The 22,593-nt window shown below is 47.6% G+C and overlaps 6 protein-coding genes across 6 annotated transcripts; 2 read left to right on the top strand and 4 right to left on the bottom strand.

The window, feature by feature from the left end:
* Positions 1-3,038: 3,038 nt before the first annotated feature.
* Positions 3,039-3,371, bottom strand: F5891DRAFT_942047 (uncharacterized protein; the record flags this gene model as incomplete). Its single annotated transcript, XM_041374385.1, has 1 exon — positions 3,039-3,371. The coding sequence occupies one exon, from the start codon at positions 3,369-3,371 to the stop codon at positions 3,039-3,041; it is 333 nt and encodes a 110-aa protein (XP_041231769.1).
* A 2,281-nt stretch (positions 3,372-5,652) lies between these two features.
* Positions 5,653-7,028, bottom strand: F5891DRAFT_1125612 (uncharacterized protein; the record flags this gene model as incomplete). Its single annotated transcript, XM_041363982.1, has 8 exons — positions 5,653-5,776; positions 5,833-5,978; positions 6,033-6,161; positions 6,216-6,348; positions 6,417-6,610; positions 6,657-6,765; positions 6,813-6,956; positions 7,009-7,028. The coding sequence occupies 8 exons, from the start codon at positions 7,026-7,028 to the stop codon at positions 5,653-5,655; spliced, it is 999 nt and encodes a 332-aa protein (XP_041231768.1).
* A 420-nt stretch (positions 7,029-7,448) lies between these two features.
* F5891DRAFT_1182410 (uncharacterized protein) lies at positions 7,449-7,969 on the top strand (the record flags this gene model as incomplete). Its single annotated transcript, XM_041366161.1, has 3 exons — positions 7,449-7,558; positions 7,607-7,893; positions 7,944-7,969. 3 exons carry the CDS (start codon positions 7,449-7,451, stop codon positions 7,967-7,969), a joined length of 423 nt encoding a protein of 140 aa, XP_041231767.1.
* A 907-nt stretch (positions 7,970-8,876) lies between these two features.
* F5891DRAFT_975622 (uncharacterized protein) lies at positions 8,877-11,495 on the bottom strand (the record flags this gene model as incomplete). The annotated part of the gene is made up of 13 exons (XM_041376542.1): positions 8,877-8,989; positions 9,051-9,309; positions 9,361-9,635; positions 9,690-9,957; positions 10,025-10,111; positions 10,272-10,320; positions 10,349-10,419; positions 10,485-10,501; positions 10,644-10,683; positions 10,733-10,776; positions 10,941-11,026; positions 11,229-11,276; positions 11,449-11,495. 13 exons carry the CDS (start codon positions 11,493-11,495, stop codon positions 8,877-8,879), a joined length of 1,404 nt encoding a protein of 467 aa, XP_041231766.1.
* A 1,945-nt stretch (positions 11,496-13,440) lies between these two features.
* F5891DRAFT_975621 (uncharacterized protein) lies at positions 13,441-14,058 on the bottom strand (the record flags this gene model as incomplete). The annotated part of the gene is made up of 4 exons (XM_041376541.1): positions 13,441-13,475; positions 13,517-13,576; positions 13,633-13,841; positions 13,901-14,058. 4 exons carry the CDS (start codon positions 14,056-14,058, stop codon positions 13,441-13,443), a joined length of 462 nt encoding a protein of 153 aa, XP_041231765.1.
* A 5,686-nt stretch (positions 14,059-19,744) lies between these two features.
* On the top strand, positions 19,745-21,495 carry F5891DRAFT_1182407 (uncharacterized protein; the record flags this gene model as incomplete). The annotated part of the gene is made up of 6 exons (XM_041366160.1): positions 19,745-20,459; positions 20,510-20,571; positions 20,625-20,780; positions 20,833-21,024; positions 21,078-21,235; positions 21,291-21,495. 6 exons carry the CDS (start codon positions 19,745-19,747, stop codon positions 21,493-21,495), a joined length of 1,488 nt encoding a protein of 495 aa, XP_041231764.1.
* Between the last annotated feature and the right edge of the window lie 1,098 nt (positions 21,496-22,593).

The following is a 22,593-nucleotide window of genomic DNA, read 5'->3' as shown; positions in this document are numbered from 1 at the left end:
TAGACTAATAAAGGAACCTATACTACATACTGCCCTGGGGTTGGAGGGTGGTGGAAGGGATGTGGTGTATATCTAAGTTGACCCAGCATTAAAGTCCTACCACTGCCTGTGACGGATGGACTGGTCCAGGCCGATCACTGACTAAGTAAAAGCTACTAAGCCCCCTGCCACATATGTTATCTGAAACAAACGAGAATCATATGCCTGTTAGAAAGTATCACGGGCCTCCGTCTACCTTACAGTATTTAAGACTACTACCTAGTATTGTAACAGTTGGCGCTCTTGAAATCCTATCTTGTATCTGGTTACTTGAACATCTGAATTTCCGTATCCTTGTGATGTCTCTAAAAGCTTATCGCTTCTTACTGCCGTCACATATTTTTTAACCTTCAACAAGCTTAACTTTTTACCTGCCTTTGATTCAGGAACTCTGGTTTGGCCAACCTGTTGTAGAAACAACAATACTGCCAGGAACAAAGATAGCTCCTAGCTGTATCTATAAATGTTGTAGGTCGTGCGTTGCCTAGTCTGCGATACTTGAGATGGCAAGTGCGTTCGACCCTATAGGGGAAGCGAGTGCAGCAAAGATCTACAGGTACGCGCTGAAGCAAAGCGCGAGAAAGCGCAGGTGCGCGCAAGGCGCGGGAACACGCGCGCGTATTAGCGCGAAGCGCGGGAAAGCGTGCGTGCGTATGCAGAAACAACAGAGAGGTTAGACTTAAGTGATGATATGATACTAGATAAGAGAAGAGAGATGCGAGGTGTAAACAGATAGAGTTCTACTATGTTCTGCTAAGTAGTAAGTAAGTAGTAATAAGTAAATGGGAGGTAAAGTAAGGTAAAGTGTAGTATGTACTGCTGGCGCTTATATAGCGCGCCTAAGCACGGTCATGCAGAGCTGAAGCGCTACTGAGTAGGTATGTAAAAATATATATGAGTGAGAAACTATGATAAAAATAAAGGTGGAACTATGCTAATAAAGGAAATGGAAATATACGTACTAGGGAGCTTGGTGGACAGTGGATGGATGCTTCTGGATGGCTGGCGCCATAGGGCGCGCAAGCGCAGGAACGTGCGCGCGTATACATCACGAAGCGCGGGAATGGTGCGCGCATGGCGCGCGTTGCGCGGGAAAGCTGCGCGTCATATAGAGATAGCTGTGGGTAGTGCACAGAGTGACGCTACAAGTTCGTGCTATGTACTTCCTAGTGTAAAGCGCCATATCAGACCATGAGATGCACGAGTCTCTACAGCGGGCATTTAATCCCCCTCCCGATCCGCTTGCAGTCGTCGAGCGTGCTGTCTATGACAGAGCTCCGACCCCCTTCCTTCCCCAACTACCCCGCTCTGAATCACCAGAGCATATCCCCAATGTCACCCAGCTGACCAACCCCGAGATCGACCGTCTCTACAAGGAATACGAACGCGAGCTCTATGCTCCATGTAACCCCTCCCCCACTCTTGATGTTGACACCATCTCTATCACCATCCCAGAGTTGGACGAGTGCCCTCCCGAACCACCTGTTCTCAACCCCGACGATTGGGTACCCACTGAAGTGGTCCCACACCTCTCTATTGGTTCTCCGGAACCTCTTCCCACTCCGCAACGCCGAAATCACCATGCTCGTGCACGATCCATCCTGTCCCTAGGACTACCCCTCTCCCATGCGCATCGTCCACGCACCCAGAACTTCACTAGGCACTATCCTCGCGAGGAAGCCCAGGAAGACGCCATCAACGATGCGCATCGTGATGCCACTGAGACCACCCAGGTCTACCGCAGCAACGTTGTCTGCCACCAGTGTCGTGTCTTTGGACACAAACAGAAACACTGCGCGCAATACTTCTGCCGCATTTGTGGGCAATTTGCCCCAAAACATCTCACTCCCTTCTGCCCTCGACTCGATGGCAGAAAGATCCTTCGCCGTGGAACCTCTTCTGACCGGTTCTACAGGGACATGCGCCAGCTCGAAGCCGCATATGACCAGGATGCTGCTCGCCTCGAGCAAGAACACGAAGAGAATGCAATCGAAGCCGCCTCCTGGCTCGAAGACCTCGACTTCAACCCCGAGTGGTATAACAACCAGGACGACTACGTTCCCCTGGACGATGATTAAAGAGTTCGTGGAACTCTACCTTGAAACGGGGGTAATGTTACAAGTAACATCGGCTACATGGCCCCCCTATCATTTTTCCCCTTCGTCCTCGCCCTCGTATGCCTCCGGCTCGCACTTCTCTACCGACTATCCGTTGACCGGATCCTCGGGACTGTTCCCGTCCCTCATCCCCCTCCTATCGCACCAACGTGCGCACGTGCCTTCGGGCTATGACTCATGCCACCAATGTGGCTTTCCTTATCTTGTCTTATCTTTCCTCTGACTCATGCGTGCTACGCATTGTATCATTTACCGTTGGCTTGTTCCAACGTTTCTCGGTCTCATTCTGCATTCGACCTCACATCACTAATCAGGCTCTGCTACCAGCGTACCTATACCCTTTCCGTTTCCCCTTTGCCCTTACCTACAGTACGGTAGCCTTGCCCTTAACCCTTTCCACTTAGTATAAGTAGTCGGTCACCCTGTACTAGATTCCCTACTTGAATCTACTCAATCTTCCCTCGAACATACTTCCCTCTGAAGCCCCCTCAGCTTCAGTCTCTAGTATCTTTTCTTAGGTGCTCATCGCGCCTAAGTCTACCTCGATCGACTACTCATCGTTCGGACAAGACTGTCCTTACTTTGAGAACGTCAGTGACTTTGAAGACATCCGTCTTAGAAGTCACGTGACACACGCGTCTCTGATATCTGCCAACTTGTCGTCGCCAGTCTCAGTCGCTACACCGGACCCTTCCAGTTACGTCACGAACGTTAGCGGACGACGCCCCTCTTAGGGCTCCGCATAACAGATCTATTTGAGTGCGTAACAGGGTGCCACTGATTGATTCCAGACTGCTTGCAATACTTATCGATAGCGTTGTAGATCTGTTTCAACTAAACACATGTTAGCTGAGATCAATAAACTGATAACGTAGATTGAAATCAGCAACTCACTGATGTCCACTTTGTCTGGCACATTTTGCCAGTCTTTTGTGGGCCCTGTGTCTTCTTGGGTGCGATATCCCTCGCTGCTCCATTGAATGTTACCATCTTGAAGTTGCCTCCTTCGGCACGCTCTGACCGATGTTCATGAAGGTAGTCGACCAGTGCAGTTACTTCTGATTCAGTCCAAAATGCCTTCTCTTTCTCTTGAGCCATGAGAACAGTAGTGTAATGTGCAGCAAGAGCTGTTAGAGATACAACACTTGTCAAGATATGTTTATGATGGGTGAGATGGACACCCTTGAGATTATCGATGAGATAACAAGATTCCATGGTGGTACACTGGTAGTAGTAGGATGCAAGCAAGGTTGAAAGTCAGCCGTTCGGGGTGTGCCGTGCCGACCATGCTTGCCGAATGCAAATTGATTCAACCTGACTTCACATGGGTTTCCGAACTAGCTCTAAATGAGGGAACATGGCATGAGTCAACAAATATAACTTCACCATGCTATTGCATATTGATTGCTGCAACGGCGCAATGTTGTAATCTTCATCAGGTAATCGACCTCAAAATGATAAATTCTTACACAGCTTTATCTGCTCTAAAATCTACATAATATCTATCATAATTGTATCCCGCATGAAAATGCTTTATATACCCGGTGTAGAGACTCATGCCTCTCATGGCGTGATATGGCAGTTTCCACTAAGGGAGTATACAGCACCAACTCGCAGCACCACTCTGTGTACTGTCCACAGCAATTCCTATATGAGGCGCAGCTTTCCCGCGCAATGCGCGCCATGCGCGCACCATTCCTGCGCTTCGCGATGTATACGCGCGCGCGCGTTCCCGCGCTTGCGCGCCCTATAGCGCCAGCCATCCAGAAGCATCCATCCACTGTCCACCAAGCCCTCTAGTGCGTATATTTCCATTTCTTTTATTAGCATATCATTCCACCTTTATTTTTATCATGAATTCTCACTTATATATATCTTTACATACCTACTCGGTAGCGCTTCGGCTCCGCATGACCGCGCTTAGGTGCGCTATATAAGCGCCAGCAGTACATACTATTACTGATTTACCTTTCACACCTTACTTTTCCCTTGAACTTACTAGTTATCACCCACTATTTACTTAGCAGTACATAGTAGAAGTCTATTGGTCTACACTTTGCATCTATCTTTTCTTATATTGCTTTATATCATCACTTAAGCTTAGTCTCTTTTATTTCCGCTTACGCGCGCGCGCTTTCCCGCGCTTCGCGCTAATACGCGCGCGCGTTCCCGCGCCTTCGTACCTTGCGCGCACTTGCGCTTTCTCACGCTTCGCTGAAGCGCGTACCTCTAGATCTTCGCAGCACTCGCTTCCCCTAGGGTCGAACGCACTTGTCTCCTCAAGAATAGCAGACTAGGTAACGCGCGACCTCACAACATTTTATAGATACAGTTAGGAGCATCCTTGTTCCTCATTGTATTGTTGTTTCTACACCGGACTTACTTGGATGAAACCCGCCAAATCCACAACCATGACAGTCTAGTTGTCAGCTGTCACCAAAATGGTGTAGAATTGCAACACCTGCCAGCCATGGGAAAGGATGATTTAGTTGACCAATGTCGCCAAGTTGATGGCAAGTGTCCGAACATTACAATTCTGCCCTGCTGTGATAATCGTATGTAACCTTTGACTGTTTTTACGCTCTTCACAATCTCTGAACAAATTCCAACATTCGATAAAAATTTATATGGCCGGACTTTGTTGGATCAACACCACCTACAGCCCAAGGGTGCCCAGCGTTCACAGCACTGTATCAAGTTGTATTGGTGTGATTAACTCATGCAAGCTAAGCTTGCCATTGCAGCTTCGACAAGCACTCTATTGACGCTGACAGTAGATATGCAGTTACGACACTAGCTTGTGTTGCCCAGGATTTACAAGAACCCCATCAATACCGCCATTAGATATGCGGTTACGACGCTGGCTTACGTTGCTCGAGTCTACAAGAGCCTCATTGACACTGATATTAGGTATGCGGCTATGACGCTAGTCTGTGTTGCCCGAGTCTACAAGAACTTAATTGATGCTGAAATTAGTTATGCGATTGTGATGCTTGCTTGTGTTTCCCGAGCCGTGACTAGGTACGCAGTGTGAGCGACGAGCGCCAACATGCTGCCATCCTGTCCAATCTCGACAACATATGGTCACCGCGTGTATAGTTAGCGAGTGATTTCATCTTCCGCAGACTCTCTCTCGATGCTGGAGTCAGCCAAAGTGTTGAATGTCAGACTGCCTTTGCAACAGGCTACATTAAGTCCACGGTCACAGAACGACGACAACGCGGTGCCTTCCGCTACCTTGTTAGTTTAATAATTTAATTGTGGGGCGGAATGTTGACTGCAGGTCTTGCCTTGTAGGACCTGCTTGCATAGACTAACTTACGGTATAGGGTAACACATTGCCATACCATAGCAATCAAATTATTTTTACATCAGAATGTCCATTGTCACGGTCATGGCTTATCACTTCAGCGTCAATCCAAATCAAAAGAAAAACCAAGCTGATATTAAGTAGGATGCAATTGTATCTACTACAAAAGGTATACTCGAACAAAGGCTATGTAGAAACCACGTTCAGATTTGAAGTTTGTTTCAATGCTAGACATTTTTGTCGGATCTTCGATAACGCGCTGTTGGCGGTGATGTTACGCTTGGCAGCGGAAGAAGTGGGAAAGACTTGACTGGGTACGAGACAATGTATGAGCCTCGGCGACATGATGAAAAACGAGTACCATACCAATTCCACCATATCAAAAGTTCGTCAACTTCTTTTGACTCGTCGGGGTCTTCTAAGAGGTCGAGGAGGCTATGATAAAATGTTTCCGAGTCTGTGGTCGTGTCGGTCCTTGAGAACACTGAAGATGAGGTTAGAGCGAATCGGACCTACAATCAATGTCAAAATAAGCTACATACAAAAAAGCATAGTTCTCGACGAACCTGGGTTGCAACGTAAGCAATGGATGCGATGGTGGCAGAGTTCATGCCATGAAGACGAGCGTTTCCGGATCGCGTAGCTTTCGGTTCCCTATCAACCGAACTCGGAGACGTGAAGATGTGTTTGTAAGCCTAGCGTAATGTAATGATATAAATGAATTAAGTAAAGAGAGACATGAGACATACGCATATAAGCAAGCGACTCCGAAGGAGACCGCACCACGGATCTTCGGCATCGTAGATATGATGTGCATACAAAAAAACGGGCCATTGATCTCCGCAGACCAACAGTTCACCGCTTCGGAGGTTTTCTTTGGTCCTGTGTACAAAGAAATGATAAAATAACATCAACTTGTCAGGACTACAGATGAGCAAACCAAAACTTACTGTGGATCGTTCCAGTCTAATCCAGCAGGACAGAGCAGGGAGCCTGTAAGTTCGTGATTGAACCCGCGATCGATCTTCGAATTTCTGTGCAGAGGAGGTTGAATCGCCTCTCCTTTCGGAGCAATCCAATCTAATATTGCAGACTTCAACGTTTTCGTGTCGTCGCCTCTTGCGCCTGCGGCTCCCTTACCTATCTGAAAATCATTAGCAAGAACTCTGATCATGGTGGGAATGATGTACTAGCTCTCCAATATGAAGGATTTCCTCCTCAGACCCGTTTGTCAATCGTTCCAAAAGGCCGGGATAAGAATCCAAGAGCTGTTCGAAGACACGATGTTCTCGCCGCTCTCTGCCAAATGTGTCAATTAGCGAGCAAAAAGAAAAATAATTCTTTACTCAGCGGAAAAGTCCTCTAGTGCTGCATTTTCCATCTGTTCTAGTCTTAAGATGCCATTGGTGAGTAGGGAAGGGTAGTTGCATAGCGCAAACACCGTTCGGCCAAAATGTCGTCCGTGGGAGACAAGCGGATCCGACAAGGAGCTGAGTGACAAGATGAGTCGACAAAAATCTGTGACAACATGGAGTAGCTAACACTTTTTTTCGGGGGCCCATTTGGAGGGCAGACGAGCCGCAGTTTGCTTGGAATTCCGGAAGCGATGTCCTCGGTAGTCATGAGGACTGAAGAGAAAGAAAAGCGTGATCTAAACTTCGCAGACGGAACGAAGCTTTTATCGTGAGCCTATGTGATATAAAAGGAAAGGTTGTTGGCGGAGTGGCCATGTTGAAGGTTGCATGGCGGCCAAGTCTCTTGGCGAATGGCGGCCAAAAATAGGTCAGGGTATCCGCTGATGGCATGGATGACCGGCCCATGCGTTCCGCCTATTTGAATTTCACTATATGTAAAGGACGGAGTATTCAGAAACAAAACACGCACAACAGAATAAGTCTGCCCATATGTCACAGTGGGTGGGTCAGACGTTCAAATTGCAAGGACATTCTAGTAGCGTTAACTTGAATTTAAGGTAAATCTAAATGCTGGTGACTTACCTCGTGGTGCTGACTGGAACGCCTGCCCTTAGAATCGAGTTATTGTGCAACGCGAATCAAAACAGCGAAGAACTCACAAGTCATGATGTTTTAAAGTTGGTCAACGGACTCGTTGTTCATCCCAAAAGCTCATCATAAAATAGCGAGGTGGATGTTGGTGATAGCGATTCCTTAGCAGGGCACATCAAGGCTCCCCTTGAGCTAGTAGAGAACAATGAAACAGGGGAGGTAGAGTCCGTTGCCAGGCTTAAAGAACGATTGAAACTTGCAGAAGTAGGCTGCGAAAGGCTTGGAGAAATGTACCGAACATACAGGCTTCGTTGGTTAGAAGAGATGTATCGGACAAAGGTACTGGAAAAATACGCACCACATGGAATCGATACCTGCTCTCCACATCAGATCCCATGGGACGCTCCCTCTCCCGTTCAAAGTATGTCTGACGTGATCTCCGTCGAGTAACAAGCTGACTGTCTTGCTCAGGCGAAGACGAAGGCGAAGTTGAGTAATCAGAGAGTGCGGGGCCCGGAGAAAAGTAAGATGATGAGTAGTCAATGTGTAGAACTCAAACTTCTCAGACAGACCTGTACAGTTCGCATCAATATTCAGCCCCGGTTTCGGCACATATAATGTCCAGTGCCGCACTCGTGCTAAGTTCTTCAAGTTCGACCTCGAATCCGATTCTATGAGGATTTACACCTTGTCAACTGATGTCGGGTGTGATGACCTTAACACCTTAGTCTGCGGCATGATGGTGACGGATCGCCGACTAGTACAGGTATTAGATACAAGGGGGTTGTGCACCGTCTCAGTGAGGATAATCCTGAATCAGCCAAAAAGCTAGTAGGTTGCGGAAGAAAACATACCACCGCAATTAGTAACGGCCCAGTTGATGGCCCTGGTCTATCACTGCTTTCACCCTCAGAGATATGCGCAAGCTCCTTGTATACATCATGATAGAGGACAGAATGATCTTTCAATGGGGGCCATGAGGCGGTCTATGGCTCTTGTTGTCGAAAAAACCTCAATCTGACGAGTGATCATTGGAGGAGAAAAAGTAAACAGGTCGGATGACACATGTTTTGTTGTTCGAGGACGAAGGGAGATCAAAGAGCATTTTTTGTCATGCCCGGCTGGTAAATGCAGTGTGACCATGCCTTGCGAGAAATAGGAGTAGCAGGTAGATCCAGGATGAGATGCGCAAACAACAAACAAAAAGAATTGGTATTGCTTTCATGGGTATAACGTTCTAGGGACAGATTTACCAAAAGCTATAAAAAAACCCGCGCTCGCGTAGTATGTCAGTCGCCGCTTCTGACTAGAGGCTTCATAGAATGGTAGTACACATAGTACAAACCACAGCAATGGTTTATATGATGATTTAATAAATATAGATGAAGAACGAAATTACTGTACTCAAAATTCAAAGTCATCAAAGTCGTCCGTCACATCATCACGGTCCTCGTCATAAAAACACAATTCATCTGGTCGAGGGGGCGGTATAAATTCACTGGCGGAAGACGAGACACCTGTATGTGTGTGTGTGGGAGGGCCATCAGCAAGTGCAGAAAACATGGGCAAGGGGCTCACTAGTGTTGTCAGAGAAGTCCAATTCGCGAGCATTTTGAATGGCCACTGTATAGAGCTCTATCTCAGCTTTGGCGCGGCGCATCTTGGCCCGCAAGATGAGCATCTCTAACTCGATGTTGCGTTGATACAGATTAACAGTGAGAGGACGTGCCACCAGCCCTGCCTGACAAGCTTGTTCTGTGCATAGTGCATCGTAGAACGCTTGTTGAACGTCAACGGTGACCAACGAGTTCACCAGGGGCAATAAAGGTCCGATGCACTTCAGAGAGTGAGAGTGAGAGCAGGTGAGAATATCATTGAAACTACTGACATTCGAGATGTCGGATTTGTGTTTGGCTTCGTGCATAGTAGCGAATCCAGGTGCTGAAGAGAATCCAGGTACTGAACAGGCAATTCCGCCCATAAAAGAGCAATTTCCCATCAAAGGTTCAGCATCCTGGAGGGGGTAGGTGTATCGTCTCTTTAACCATGCTTCGCATTTCTCTTGCGTAGCCGTTGAACAGCTCAAGTTTCTGCGGTCCACAGGATGACTTGAGGTTGCTGAAGATCGGACGTCCCGCTTCACCGGATACGCAGAATGTTTGACTGTTTTATGGTGTTTAGACTACTGATTCATGCACCAAGGTTGAAGAAGCTCACGCATGCAGTGCTGCTGCAAGTATTCAAGGGCCTGGCTATACAAAGACACCTCCATTTGTCCCCGTTTCCTCCTCTCCTCCATTAGAAGATGCTCTACAACGATGTGTCTTGTGTTTGTGAATCCATTATCAGCGCAAATGATCTGGTGTTGTCGCAATATTGACTCCTGTTTCGCTTCTATTATGCGCTCCCCGACAATTTCCCAAAGATCCCCAGGATAAACTCGGTTTTTGCATAAAAATGATAGGACCTGTAATTCTGTCTGAAGCTGTATTGAAAGACTTTAGGATGTGCCAACAGACATGAATTCATGTACAGGCCTTGTCAATGGCTACAAGTCCTATGTAGGCATCGAGCAATTCAATGCCTAGTGAGTTCGAGATTCGGATGATGTTTATACGAGAAGCTGCATCGTCGAACAGCTGCGAAGGTGAAACACAGATTGACATCAGGGATATGTGAACGACTGTATTTTGTGTTTACATTATAATATTACGTGTGGAGACGGCGTCTATTTGTAGCGGCGACTGAACCAGTGAGAAACTTCAATGGCCATCAAAACGTGATGTATAGATTGCATACAAAAGACTTTCCTACTATAGGAACCACTAGAAGGATGATTGAGCGTTGGCTGGCCATCAAAGGGTGATATGACGCACGAGTTTCCTAGTATAGAGATCCATAAGGGATGATTGAAAGTTGACTGGCCATCAAAATGTGATCTGAGTTCCTAGCGTAGGGTTCGATGATGGAGGATGTGTATTTGTCAGAAGCGTTGTTGCGATGCAGACTTACTAAGACCATGTAGCAGACTACACGAAAGTAAAAAGGTCACTGCGAGAGTCCAGGGATTTTGAGAGCAATGGTTAGAGCCATGCGCCACCGGGAAGTTTTACTCGCCTGAATTTTGTATTCCTTGCGTGTAGAGCTAGGGACATGTTGTTCTGCTTGTACCTGAGGCAGCAGCAGCGTCAGACACAGGAGGCTGTGACCGCTGAGCTTGATGAGAATAGTCTTTAATTGAGCGAAGCTAGCACACATACCTGATGGAGTCGCAGTTGTGGACAGTACCCTTGCATCAATGAGCCTGTGCCGTGTGCTTGACAAGGTGTTTATTCTCTAGAAAGGCGTTCCATGTGGACATTAAGCTTGTGTCTATATCTGGTCCTGGTGGGCTTAGAGCGCATCATTTTGCTGTTAGATTAGATGTGAAATACCATATCAGACAAGCATGGGAAAAATAGCACTCACCCATAATATCACTGACAGCGCCAACTAACGAAGACTCGCTCATATGAAGCCATAGATGATGTAAATGTGGGTGCACTTGACACCCTCTGTACAACACTCAGACGTGTGCCTTGTATGTCATAAATCTCAATTTACCGCGCAGCTTCAACATAAAAAAATAAAACTGGTACCTAGATCAAAATATCCTCCAAATGCCGTCACTGAGGTATTCTGGTAGAAAGGCATGGGAATCGTGTTCAAATAGAGCTGAGAGAACGGAGGCGGGCACAGGTTGGGTCGAGAACTCACTGAAAGAACCGAGATATCAACCAGGGGAACCGGGAGTCCTGAGGATAACTGTTGCGCGAAACAATAGTGGAGAGGTTACATGAGAAATAATTCAACTAGAGGCTATGCGGGGAGTTCCTCAGCCCGCCCTTGACATTGGCAAGAGCGAAGAGACTCCATTACTAAGCAGAAAAGAATTGCATTCAGCATTAATGATGCGTATAGCTAAGTTCTTGCTTACATACCACCACGGAAATTTCCGGCACCACGTTGAGCAACACCTTCCATATTGCCTTCGACGACGAACTCGCTCCAGATACCTTTTCTTTTGCACCCACCACTTTCCCTTAGCTGTTTTCGCCATCATGTACGCGCACACGTCATAGCGCAATTAAATATATGATTAAAAGCTATAGCGAGTGCTACACCTTTTTTCCGTTTAAGTCTAACACGATCGAATTCGTGATCAGCTGTCTCGCCCACCAGCTGCTCGCATCCCACCCTGAGCTACGCTCGTTGAATCCTGGGCTATGCTCAGTTCAACTTAACTACCATGAGATCGTGTTAACGAACGGCATCATTTTGCACAGACGAAGCTGGAATGACAGCACCTCAAGCAAGGGACCCAGATTAGCATCGATCCTACGCTGATTTCAGCTCTTACTTTTTTTTTTACTTCTCCTCCTCGTTATTCAGCTAATCGATACCAGCGGATGCTGATAGTTTCCAGGGGCCACTTGAATCTAGGGGATCTGAATTTGTATCTCTCCAGAAACACCGTGCCATCACGACAATGTGTTCCTTTGGATGGTCAGCATGGCAATGACTGTACATAGGTGAAAACTAACGTTTTGAGCAGGAGAGACGATTCAGCCAAACTTCAGCGTTTACAGGCGTCAGGCAGAGATCACGAAGAATAGTCACGGTCAGCTAAGTCACGTGGCTGCTCAACCATAACATTCAACCGCTGTAATTGCAAACCGCTGTCACGCTGATTTAGTATCTCAAGGAACATTCTCTAGTCTTCTTCGCGTATCCTGTTGTAACCCCAATGGAGGCAATACTTTTATGGATGACGCTCGGGCCCGGTGTAGAGACTCGTGCATCTCATAGTGTGATATGGCGCTTTACACTAGGGAGTATACAGCACCAACTCGCAGCATCACTCTGTGTACCATCCACAGTGATTCCTATATGACGCGCAGCTTTCCCACGCAATGCGCGCCATGCGCGCACCATTCCCGTGCTTCACGATGTATACGCGCGCGCGCGTTCCCGCGCTTGCGCGCCCTATAGCGCCAGCCATCCAGATGCATCCATCCACTGTCCACCAAGCTCCCTAGTACGTATATTTCCATTTCCTTTATTAGCATAGTTCCACCTTTATTTTTATCATAGTTTCTCACTCATATATATTTTTACATACCTACTCGGTAGCGCTTCGGCTCCGCATGAGTGCGCTTAGGCGCGCTATATAAGCGCCAGCAGTACATACTATTATTTACCTTACTTTTCACCCAACTTTACCTAGTACTTACTACTTAGAAAGTCGCAGTAGAAATCTATTCATTAGCACAACACATCTCACATCCTTATCTTGCTTATATCTTCACATAAGTTTAGTCTCTCTTATTTCCGCTTACACGCGCGCGCTTTCCCGCGCTTCGCGCTAATACGCGCGCGCGTTCCCGCGCCTTTGTACCTTGCGCGCACCTGCGCTTTCTCGCGCTTCGCTGAAGCGCGTACCTCTAGATCTCCGCTGCACCTGCTTCCCCTTTAGGGTCGAATGCACTTGCCATCTCAAGTATCGCAGACTAGGCAACGCACGACCTACAACTTTTTAGATACAGTCAGGAGCATTTCTTTGTTCCTCTCAGTATTGTTGTTTCTACACCGGCGTGGTATCAAGACGTTCCTTCATTGAGTCTTTCGTCCCTTCTTTGAGAGAGCTCATACCGTATCCTGGGAGATAACAAATAAAGCGAGTCGTCTAATGCATGTTTTAAACCAATTCTGACTTTAGCCCGTGTTACCGCATGTAACTACAGCGATCGTCTTTGTCGCTTTTGCACACCTCCAGAACAAACATGGCGCTTCATCACCGGCCTTGTTCCGACTCGCATGCATTTTCTGCAGCGTTTAAATAGAACACGAAACTCTTTTTCACCAATCCCGTTGCCAACGCATGAGTCGAGTGCATTGAACAACTCCGTCTGCTCTCTGTAGGTCCACTCTAGTCGAACAGGAGAGACTCGCTGTTCTTCATCGCTTATCAATGAAATTGTATTTTGGCAGCAACAAGTTCATACCTCGTCGTGGGTACGGGAAGGCAGCTAAAGGCGCCAGCTGGCAGTACATGTCCATTTTTACTAGGCGATGATCAAGTAAGATTCCTTGAGCATGAAGAACGTTGAATAACACTGACCTTCGTATCCGCATTTATTAGAGGCACATCTCGCAGTCCAAAAATTGCTGTTTGTGGTATTATTCCACCAAGGGTACACTGCCACCTCTACGTATGCACCTCTCCCACCGCCATCAGCGCATACGCAGCATGGAAATCGAAAATCGAATTCTTTGTGGTGCTTCTCTAGGTTGGATGGCGGAACCTTCCTTCCCTCACAATCGGCAGGCCTACATTTTTTGTTTGTTGAAGTGTCATTGCTTAGGATTCGAACAGGGTTGAAGCTTACCAACACCATTCAACCATCGATTCTGAGGCACTGTCATAGTGTAGCAGGGCGAGGCGGCAAGTCTTGGCTTCCACAATCAGTTTCGCTAACTTACGAGCCGTTTCACTACAGTCAGGTGGGGCGGTGATGATAGAGGAAGGTGAAGATGGTGGTTCCATTGCGTGGAATGTACAGAAGGACCTGTATGGTCTGCTGCTCTAACGAAACAGCGGCTTTTAGCTAAATCATGGTGGCTGATGTGCCGTCATAATTTGCGCCAAGGACCCATAACCTGCCGCCAGAGGTTTTTGGCCTGTGGGAATTTAATGCCGACTTTGTTTGGCGCCATTGGCCAACGCTGGCGCCAACTTGATGGTCCGTTGTGTTGCGAGTATTGCCGAGTTTTTTCATTGATATTCTACTATTAGGCCATCATCAACATTCCCATTCTTTCAGCTTCTCATGGATTCATCATCAGGTCCGACCCCTTTCCGATGTACTTGTACTCGGGAATTTACACAGGAGAGCGCCTACACCAAGCATCAGCACTCGTGCTTGAAAGGCAAGAAAAGGTTATTCTCCGCTTTATCTAAAGCAAAAGAACTCCTCGGCTCTGTAAAACGGTCCCAGGTAGATAACAGTGGCAGGTACACTTCAAGTACACTATTAGACCGCCCGCCAGTACCGTCGTCGTCCAATGACCAGGCCAATGAGACGTTGACGGCAGAGACTTCTATTATTTGCTCAACTCCGCCAGCGATGCACCCCGGCCAGGAAGCGTTGTGTGATTCTTCATCGCACAGTGCACCTACTTCCGCTAATCCGTCTACGCAAATAGACGAGGGATTATCGCTAGCGCAGCGAAGGAGCCGACGTACCGGTGTTCCTATGCCGCTGCGCTATAGGCAGTATGACGACGTGCTTCCGCAGCCTCCTCCGAGCGTTCCTTTCAGACTTCCTGACCAACAACCACAGCCAAACCTACCTGAAAATCCTATCGATGCATTCACCGAGACTCGTACACCACTGCCAGCCCCTCCTTTCCGCACAGCGAGGAATGTCTTTGGCCTTGTACGCCAATTCTTTTCATCGACTCCCCCGTCTCATGACCCAGAAGAGGTCGTAACTCTGCGAGACATCAGTTTTATTCTGGCTAGCACTCCAGCAGAACTGCCTGTTCCCCCCGAGCCTCGTGATATCTCGCTATATCCATACCCTAACAAATCCTCATTTGAGCTCGGCCATTGGTACTGGAATGGCGGTGTACAAAAATCCCATCAGAGCTTTAAGGAGCTGATTGACATAGTCGGATGCCCGGATTTTGATCCTGACGATGTGCGAAATACGCACTGGGATAAGATTAACTCGCAATTAGGCGCGAGTGCCAATGACGAAGAAGGGGAGGAATGGGAAGATGAAGATGTGGGTTGGCGTAAAACGCAAGTGACTATCGAAGTTCCATTTTCTCGCACTACAGCTCAGCCGGGCGCTCGGCCTTATGTCGCTGCAGATCTTTATCATCGACCTCTGATTTCCGTTATTCGCGAAAAGCTGTCAAATGTTCAGGACGATGAACTCTTCCACTACGAGCCTTACCAGCTGCGATGGAGCGCCCCCCATCTTCAACACGAAGTCAATATTCAAGGAGAATTATACACGTCCCCGGCCTTCATGGATGCGCACCGCGAACTTCAGCAGTCTCCTGGAGAGCCGGAATGCAATTTACCCCGCGCTGTCGTCGCGCTCATGTTCTGGTCGGACGCCACACACCTTACGACATTCGGCAACACAAAGCTATGGCCAGTATACATGTATTTTGGGAACGAATCGAAATACCGCCGGTGTCAACCATCTTGCAATCTGGCAAATCATGTCGCGTATTTTCAAAAGGTATGATGGCCATTCAATTATCCTCTACACCACAGTTGACGTCTGGCAGCTTCCCGACTCATTTAAAGATTTCGCGGGTGCTCACACTCAAGGCAAGGGAGTTGGTCGCGAATGTGCAACTCACTGCCACCGTGAATTGTTCCAAACTCAGTGGAGGATTTTACTTGATCCTGAGTTTTTGGAGGCATATAAACACGGGATCGTGATCAACTGCTGTGATGGAGTCAAACGGAGATTTTATCCGCGAATTTTCACCTATTCCGCTGACTATCCCGAGAAGTTAGTTGTTGATCATTATCTGGGAGATATCGCAACTAACAAAAGCCAGAGTTCTCGTCGCGACCATTCGGCAGATGGGGGGCTGTCCTTGCCCACGATGTCTAGTGCCGATGGGACGACTCCACAATCTAGGGATGAGTCGTGATAGGCAACAGCGCACGACTCTCGCACGCTCCGATGCCTCGAGGAATCAGCTTGTCTCGACAGCGCGCGGCTTAATCTACCAGAAGAATTATGGTGTTGACAGTGCAGCAGTCGAGTCACATCTCAAGCCCGATTCTTGGGTACCGACCCCTGTGAGTACGATCATTAGCTTATTTCTCGCTTGACCAACTCTTGATTAGAACGCGTTTTCCGACTGCCTCGGTCCCTTAGGATTCAACGTGTTCATTGCGCTTGTTGTCGACCTTCTGCACGAGGTCGAGCTTGGGGTTTGGCGCATGCTTTTAGTTCACTTGTTGAGAATTCTTTGTGCCCTGAACAAGGACCGAATTCATGAGCTTGATAGGAGGTCCGCCAAGTATTTATGATGACAACGACTCGGCGGGCTAACAACTCGTTAACTTTGACAGGTTCAGGCAAGTCCCCCCATTCGGACGAGCGACCATTAGGCGTTTTTCCGCTAATACTTCAGAAATGTCGAACATGGCTGCACGCAATTTTGAAGATCTTCTTCAAGTATGTCTTCAGAACAGTCATGTAGGGCTACGTGGACTGATTTTGTCTAAGTGTTCCATCCCGGTCTTTGATGGCCTTCTCCCAGACGAGCACAACAAAATTGTTTTGGATCTGCTGTTCATAATGGCACACTGGCACGGACTAGCAAAACTTCGTATGCATTCTGATCTAACATTACAGATACTCGATCAACAAACCACTGATCTTGGCGAACAACTTCGTCGGTTCAAGAATAAAGTATGCGCTGCTTACCAAACACAAGAGCTCGATCGCGAAGTTGATGCGCGGTCTCGCCGTCAGACAAGAGAAGCAGCTAAACGGGGAGAGAAAGGCAAGACGAATGATATTGTTCGAGGGACTGCAGCTCGAAAGCCCAGGACCGGTGCCAATGCTCAAGGCAAGCAACATGTGAGCCAGGAACAGTCGCAGGGCGCACCTTTACCAAAGCTGCCACGGAGAAAGAAGTCGTTTAACCTTCAAACCTACAAATTTCACGCACTTGGGGACTACGTGGCCTCCATACATCGCCTGGGAACAACAGATTCCTACAGCACTGAACCAGTGAGTTGTAGTCAGCTGCCGTTCCCACCTTAATTCAATTTCCATTAGGGAGAATTGGAGCATCGTACGTCAAAAGGCCGATACCGTCGCACTGACCGAAGGGCTTTTGTGCGCCAGCTGACTCAGATCGAGCGTCGCCAAACACGTTTACGCCGCATCAAGCAACGGCACCAACTGCAAACCTCTCGTGTAGAGGTGGATGGGACGATGAACGATCCCCATGTACACCATCACATCGGCCAAAGCGAGAAAGTCTACGACGAATTCGGTTACTACCTCCGCAGCCACGCGAAGGATCCCGTTATGAAAGTAATATGCGTTTTACTTCATCATTATCATTCTGATATTTGATTCAGGACTTCCTACCTCGCTTGAAAGACCACCTTTTGGATCGTCTCGAGCCAGAGAGGCAATCAGCTAATCTCACCCAAGAACGTGATTCAATTCTATTCAAAAGGAACCGAATCTACCACCACCACCTTGCGAGATTTAATTACACGACGTATGATGTCCGCAGGGCTCAAGACGTCGTAAATCCGAGGACGCCTCACTGCAACATCATGCTCCTCAAGCATCGTGACGATGATGCTGATGACAGCAACTATCGTTATGCTAAGGTCCTTGGAATCCACCATGTTAATGTTATTCGTGTAGGGAACGTATACGAATCCCGCCGGTTTGAGTTTCTTTTTGTTCGATGGTATGAATCGGTTCAGAGTCACACCTGGAGCACACATAATTTAGGCCGTGTTCGCTTCATCCCTCTGGAGAGTTCGGACGCATTTGGCTTTGTAGACCCAGCCATGGTGCTTAGGGCATGTCACATCATACCCGCTTTCTCCCGGGGTCAGCGCAACCCCAGCGAGTGCGGGATTTCTCGCATCGCGGGAGATCATCAAGATTGGCGCGAATACTACGTCAACAGGTGAGTGTCTATGCTTATTCTGGTTACATCTATCCCTAATACAAATGTAATAAGCTTCGTGGACCGCGATGCCCTCATGCGCTTCCATTACGGCCTTGGAGTAGGGCACGTGTATTCTCATGATGCGAAGATGGAATGTTCTTCCTTGACCCAACAGGCAATTCACTCTACTTTACATATGACACGGCAGCCAGACGACATGAGTTCGGAAAGGGAAGAAACCACCACCTGGAAATCTCCTTCCGACAACGAAGATGAAGATGAAGAGGACGATCACGTTGGCGTCGAGGAGCCGGGTTTCTTCGACCAGGAACGCAATGGAAGCACAGAGTCCCTCATCGACGCACTAGACGACATGTTTACGAGACATGTGTTCGATTACGAAAATTAGTATTACATCCAATTCCCCGGCTGCTGGCGCTAAACGCACGTAATCCCTGTCTGGTGGCGGTTACTACACAGTCCCTGACGGGCATGTTTTCATTGATAATTCTTACTAATTATTTGTGCACAACGAACCATTATTGCGGCTTTTCTTGCCAGACAAGTCAATCATTTCCGGCTGGCCATCACCACCTGGCGTGTCTTTAGTTCTGGCCATGGCCACTGGTAATCGTGATCGCTAATCTCTGGGCATCCCCAATCTATGGCTATCATGGTTGCCAATCTCTGGCCATCACCAAACTCTGGCCATCGCCAAATTCTGCCCATCACCAAACTTTCAAGTTGGCCGTCGCTATTCTGGCCATTACTAAAAATTAGCGCTTCGCTATTTAGTATCGACTTGTCTCCTCGTTCTCTCCGCCTCTTCAAGTTACTTCCCCTCTCTATTTCTCAAATATAAGATGATGCAAGGTGAGGTTTAGACGCGATATAAACGATCTTAAACTTACCAGATGTTGACCGAAAATAGCCCATTCTTCTCCCACTTACCTGTACTTTCCGGACAAGAACAAAGTCCTGAGGATTCTCCAGCTACCGGTATGTATTATACCCTACACCATATATCTCAATCGCTGAAGCTCGTCGTCCAGAGTGATCCGGTTCGGCATCGGCTATTAATCATTGTTCTCTCTAACTTGTCATTGTAGCATCCATTCGTAGGATTCACTGAGCACTTTCGTCTCATAGGATATCTTGCGAACGCCAATCGGGAGCTCTCGCCCCTCTACGTGAGTTTTGTTCACAGTCATCTATTTTATCTCATTGTATTGGTTTGCAGCGCGCCGAGCATGCATCGACGAACTCAGAACACAGTATTCTGGATATAGTAGGCATACTGGCCGTTCCAAGCCACGATAGAGTAATGTTCTCTGAAGTGTATGAAAAGAAGATGGTGAGATCTTGAACTTCATGGAGTTCAGTCATTGACAGAATGAACATAGACCGGTGACGGCAATTTTCTGCGGTTGATCGACAGCGAACTTTGTCGCCCGAATGTACTAGGGTTTATCAGTGTTGTGTGGCCCAGTGAGCATTACTTTCGGTGCACAGTGTTGCTGAGGAATGATTTTGCCCGTCCATAGCTTAGCATGTTGGATGATTCCATCCGCCTCCATGCGGCGCCATTCCCAGACGGATTCTCGCCTTGTGGTTCTTTCGCCGCCAGTGGGGCTGCGCCTTTGCATGGTTTCATGTGTCATACCCCTCGCGTTGCCATCGAGGCTGGGCCTCTTGTATATCAATTTCCGCCTCCTGCCACTCCCACTGTCATTGAGGCTGCACCTGTTCCATATCAAATCGAGGCGCCGCCTTTCCAACATACAATCTCTCTACCTCCTGCTGATGATGAGCGTGGATCTGTTTTTTTTCCACCTGACCCTTCATCAAACGGGCAAAGTTGGTCCGCCGATTTTGATCATGATTTCCCAACTGTCACCGGGTCTGAAGGGTACACAGACAATTCGATGCTTGACGATCTTCAAATGGTGTCTGATATGTCTGTCGGGTACCTCGACCGCCCCCACATCCCTCCAACGATTGTGCTCCATGAACGGCTCACCTGGAAAGGTGTGGATGCACCGCTCCATTCCGACTTTCGAGCAGCCATCACTGATGCGCTGAAAAACTCTGCTTGGAACCGCCCGATATTTTTAACGAAGTGTCTCTACCTTGGCAGCCTTTGGGTCGGATTGTACAACCCTTGGAACCTTCCTGAACAACAATACAGACGGCTCATTACCAGCTGCTTTTTAACGGCGATAACTCTCAGTGGAACATCGGTGGATGAATTACACAACCAACTGTGTAAGCACCTTCATTTGAATGTATGATTCACTATCTAACAGCATGATCAGTGACAGTGGTGACGGATGACATGGAAACGACATCTATTGGATGGGACACCCTTCGCCTCACTGTACGCATGCTCCACTTTTACCTTTTCTCACTCTCAAGGATCATCATGAACAGTTCTCGAATCACATTGTGAACAGGACATCGGAAATGCGCAAAGTCGTCCGGGGGTGCATTCACACGCCAACTGGATTTTCAGGAAGTGAGAATGCAGCCAAAAAAGCAAGAGTCGATTACTTTTTTGCGCTGCTTGACTCAGGCAATCGGGAACTTGTGAGAAGCTGCAAACCGATATGATCTGATTTGATGGCTTACTCTGACTTAGGTGCAACGAGGCATAGCAGAACTGATAAAACTCCATATGTTTGCAGAACTGGTATGGGTATCGCTGATGCGACCTATAATCGGCTTGGCCGAGAAAAGGAATGAGAATGGGAGAATCGCGGATCTCTTTCCTGAGGAAGTACGAGACCGCGATGGTCTTACTCAAGGCGTAGTGGGGACTCTAGTGACCATTGTACGTGTTCTTTCTCGTTGCTTATGCCAGTCATGAATGCATTGCCGAATCAGATATACCACACATTTCATATCTGGCGCTCGCCGAAGACGCAGGGTCGTAGACTGGATCTCATGTATGAAATCTTCATGGCCAGTCTAACCAGGATGTATGCCAACCCGGACCTCTTTCCTGGGTTCAAGGAGGCGCTGAGCAAGTTGCCTTTCTTACGGTCAGTGTTTGTTCGCTTAATTCTTGATCTCGGGCTCATACATATCCACATCCAGCGATGTGAACGTCTTTCCGATTGATCCCAAGACCCTACAGCCAAGAACTCGCGCAAATGAGGCACCCCCGGTATATGAAGATCTTGAGCTTATCACCGAAATGGTGCACAATCTCACTACCCTTCCAAATGCCGAATTCACGTCTATACGTTCGCAAAGGGCTAATCTGCAGGCGCATGATTCATGCTTCGATGAGGTACTTTGACCGAGTATACATCTCACGCTATATTTTGTATTATCATTTGAAATGAAGATATACTGCCAGATGATCGTTAACTTGAAGGATGAGGTGTGTGTTGATAAATGACTATGAACGTTAAGGTACTGCCGCAAACCTTGCAACACAGGGTTTGTTATGAGACTCAAGACTCGGCACTCAAGCTTCAAGCACAGTAATCATCTAAGCTAACAATGCAGAGTCGAATAACGAACTTCTGAGTTGAGACCTCAGACCAGACCAGGTGCGTGTACGCGGGATTCCAATAATTTAGAGTTGATGATGTTTATCAGTATTTGGTTCGACGACTTATGTATCTAAATTTAGGTTTATCGATCATTCCGCGCTCCCACCAAACTACTTTGGGCGATTTTGAAGGTGAGCCCCTTTCAATTACGCTATCGGCGCTAACGTAATTGTGATTAGATGTCTCGTACGGTACACACCTCATCGATGGGACCGTTACCTGTTAAAAACAGGAAAGTTCTAGTGAGTATCGTTTGTGGTCAGCGCAAGTATAGAGCTAAGTTCCATCAGATGCAAGTTGACATATGGATGGATTCTGTCAGTCCGTTTCGTATTTTTTACTTCACTGCTGCCGATTTATCGCCCACTCTCAGCACCCAAATCAATTTCAACCTCAGACTGTCGTCGCGCCGCACTCGCGCCATCTGACGGCAATCAAAGATAATGCCATCCGTTTCACAAACAAAGTGAAATCAACACTTGGGGTGCGTGTCAACTTTTTTTATCAGACTAACTACTCAAGAACGCCCGAATTCTAGCTGTAGCTGACTCGGACATCACGATCCATGACCATCACTTGTACAATACTCCCATTGATACGTGTAGCATATTATTCAACCCACCACCACTTCTTTTCACGTTTACACTTTACATCTACTACCGTTCTGTGATATATACCTTTACATACCATACACATCACGATACCACGTGATAATCGATATTGAATTCTGCGGAAGCAATGTGCGCGACTCTTCGGCACGTGGACCTGTTCAACGTTCGCTTATCTAATGTGCGAGCACGTTGTCAAGTACGGTCTTCCAGCAAACATCTACACTTTTT

This window comes from Suillus fuscotomentosus (genome assembly GCF_016647785.1).
Source record: "Suillus fuscotomentosus strain FC203 chromosome Unknown F5891scaffold_5, whole genome shotgun sequence".
Taxonomy (NCBI): Eukaryota; Fungi; Basidiomycota; class Agaricomycetes; order Boletales; family Suillaceae; genus Suillus; species Suillus fuscotomentosus.
The sequence above is the reverse complement of the archived record's forward strand: the minus strand, read 5'-3'. Positions and strand labels throughout refer to the sequence as shown.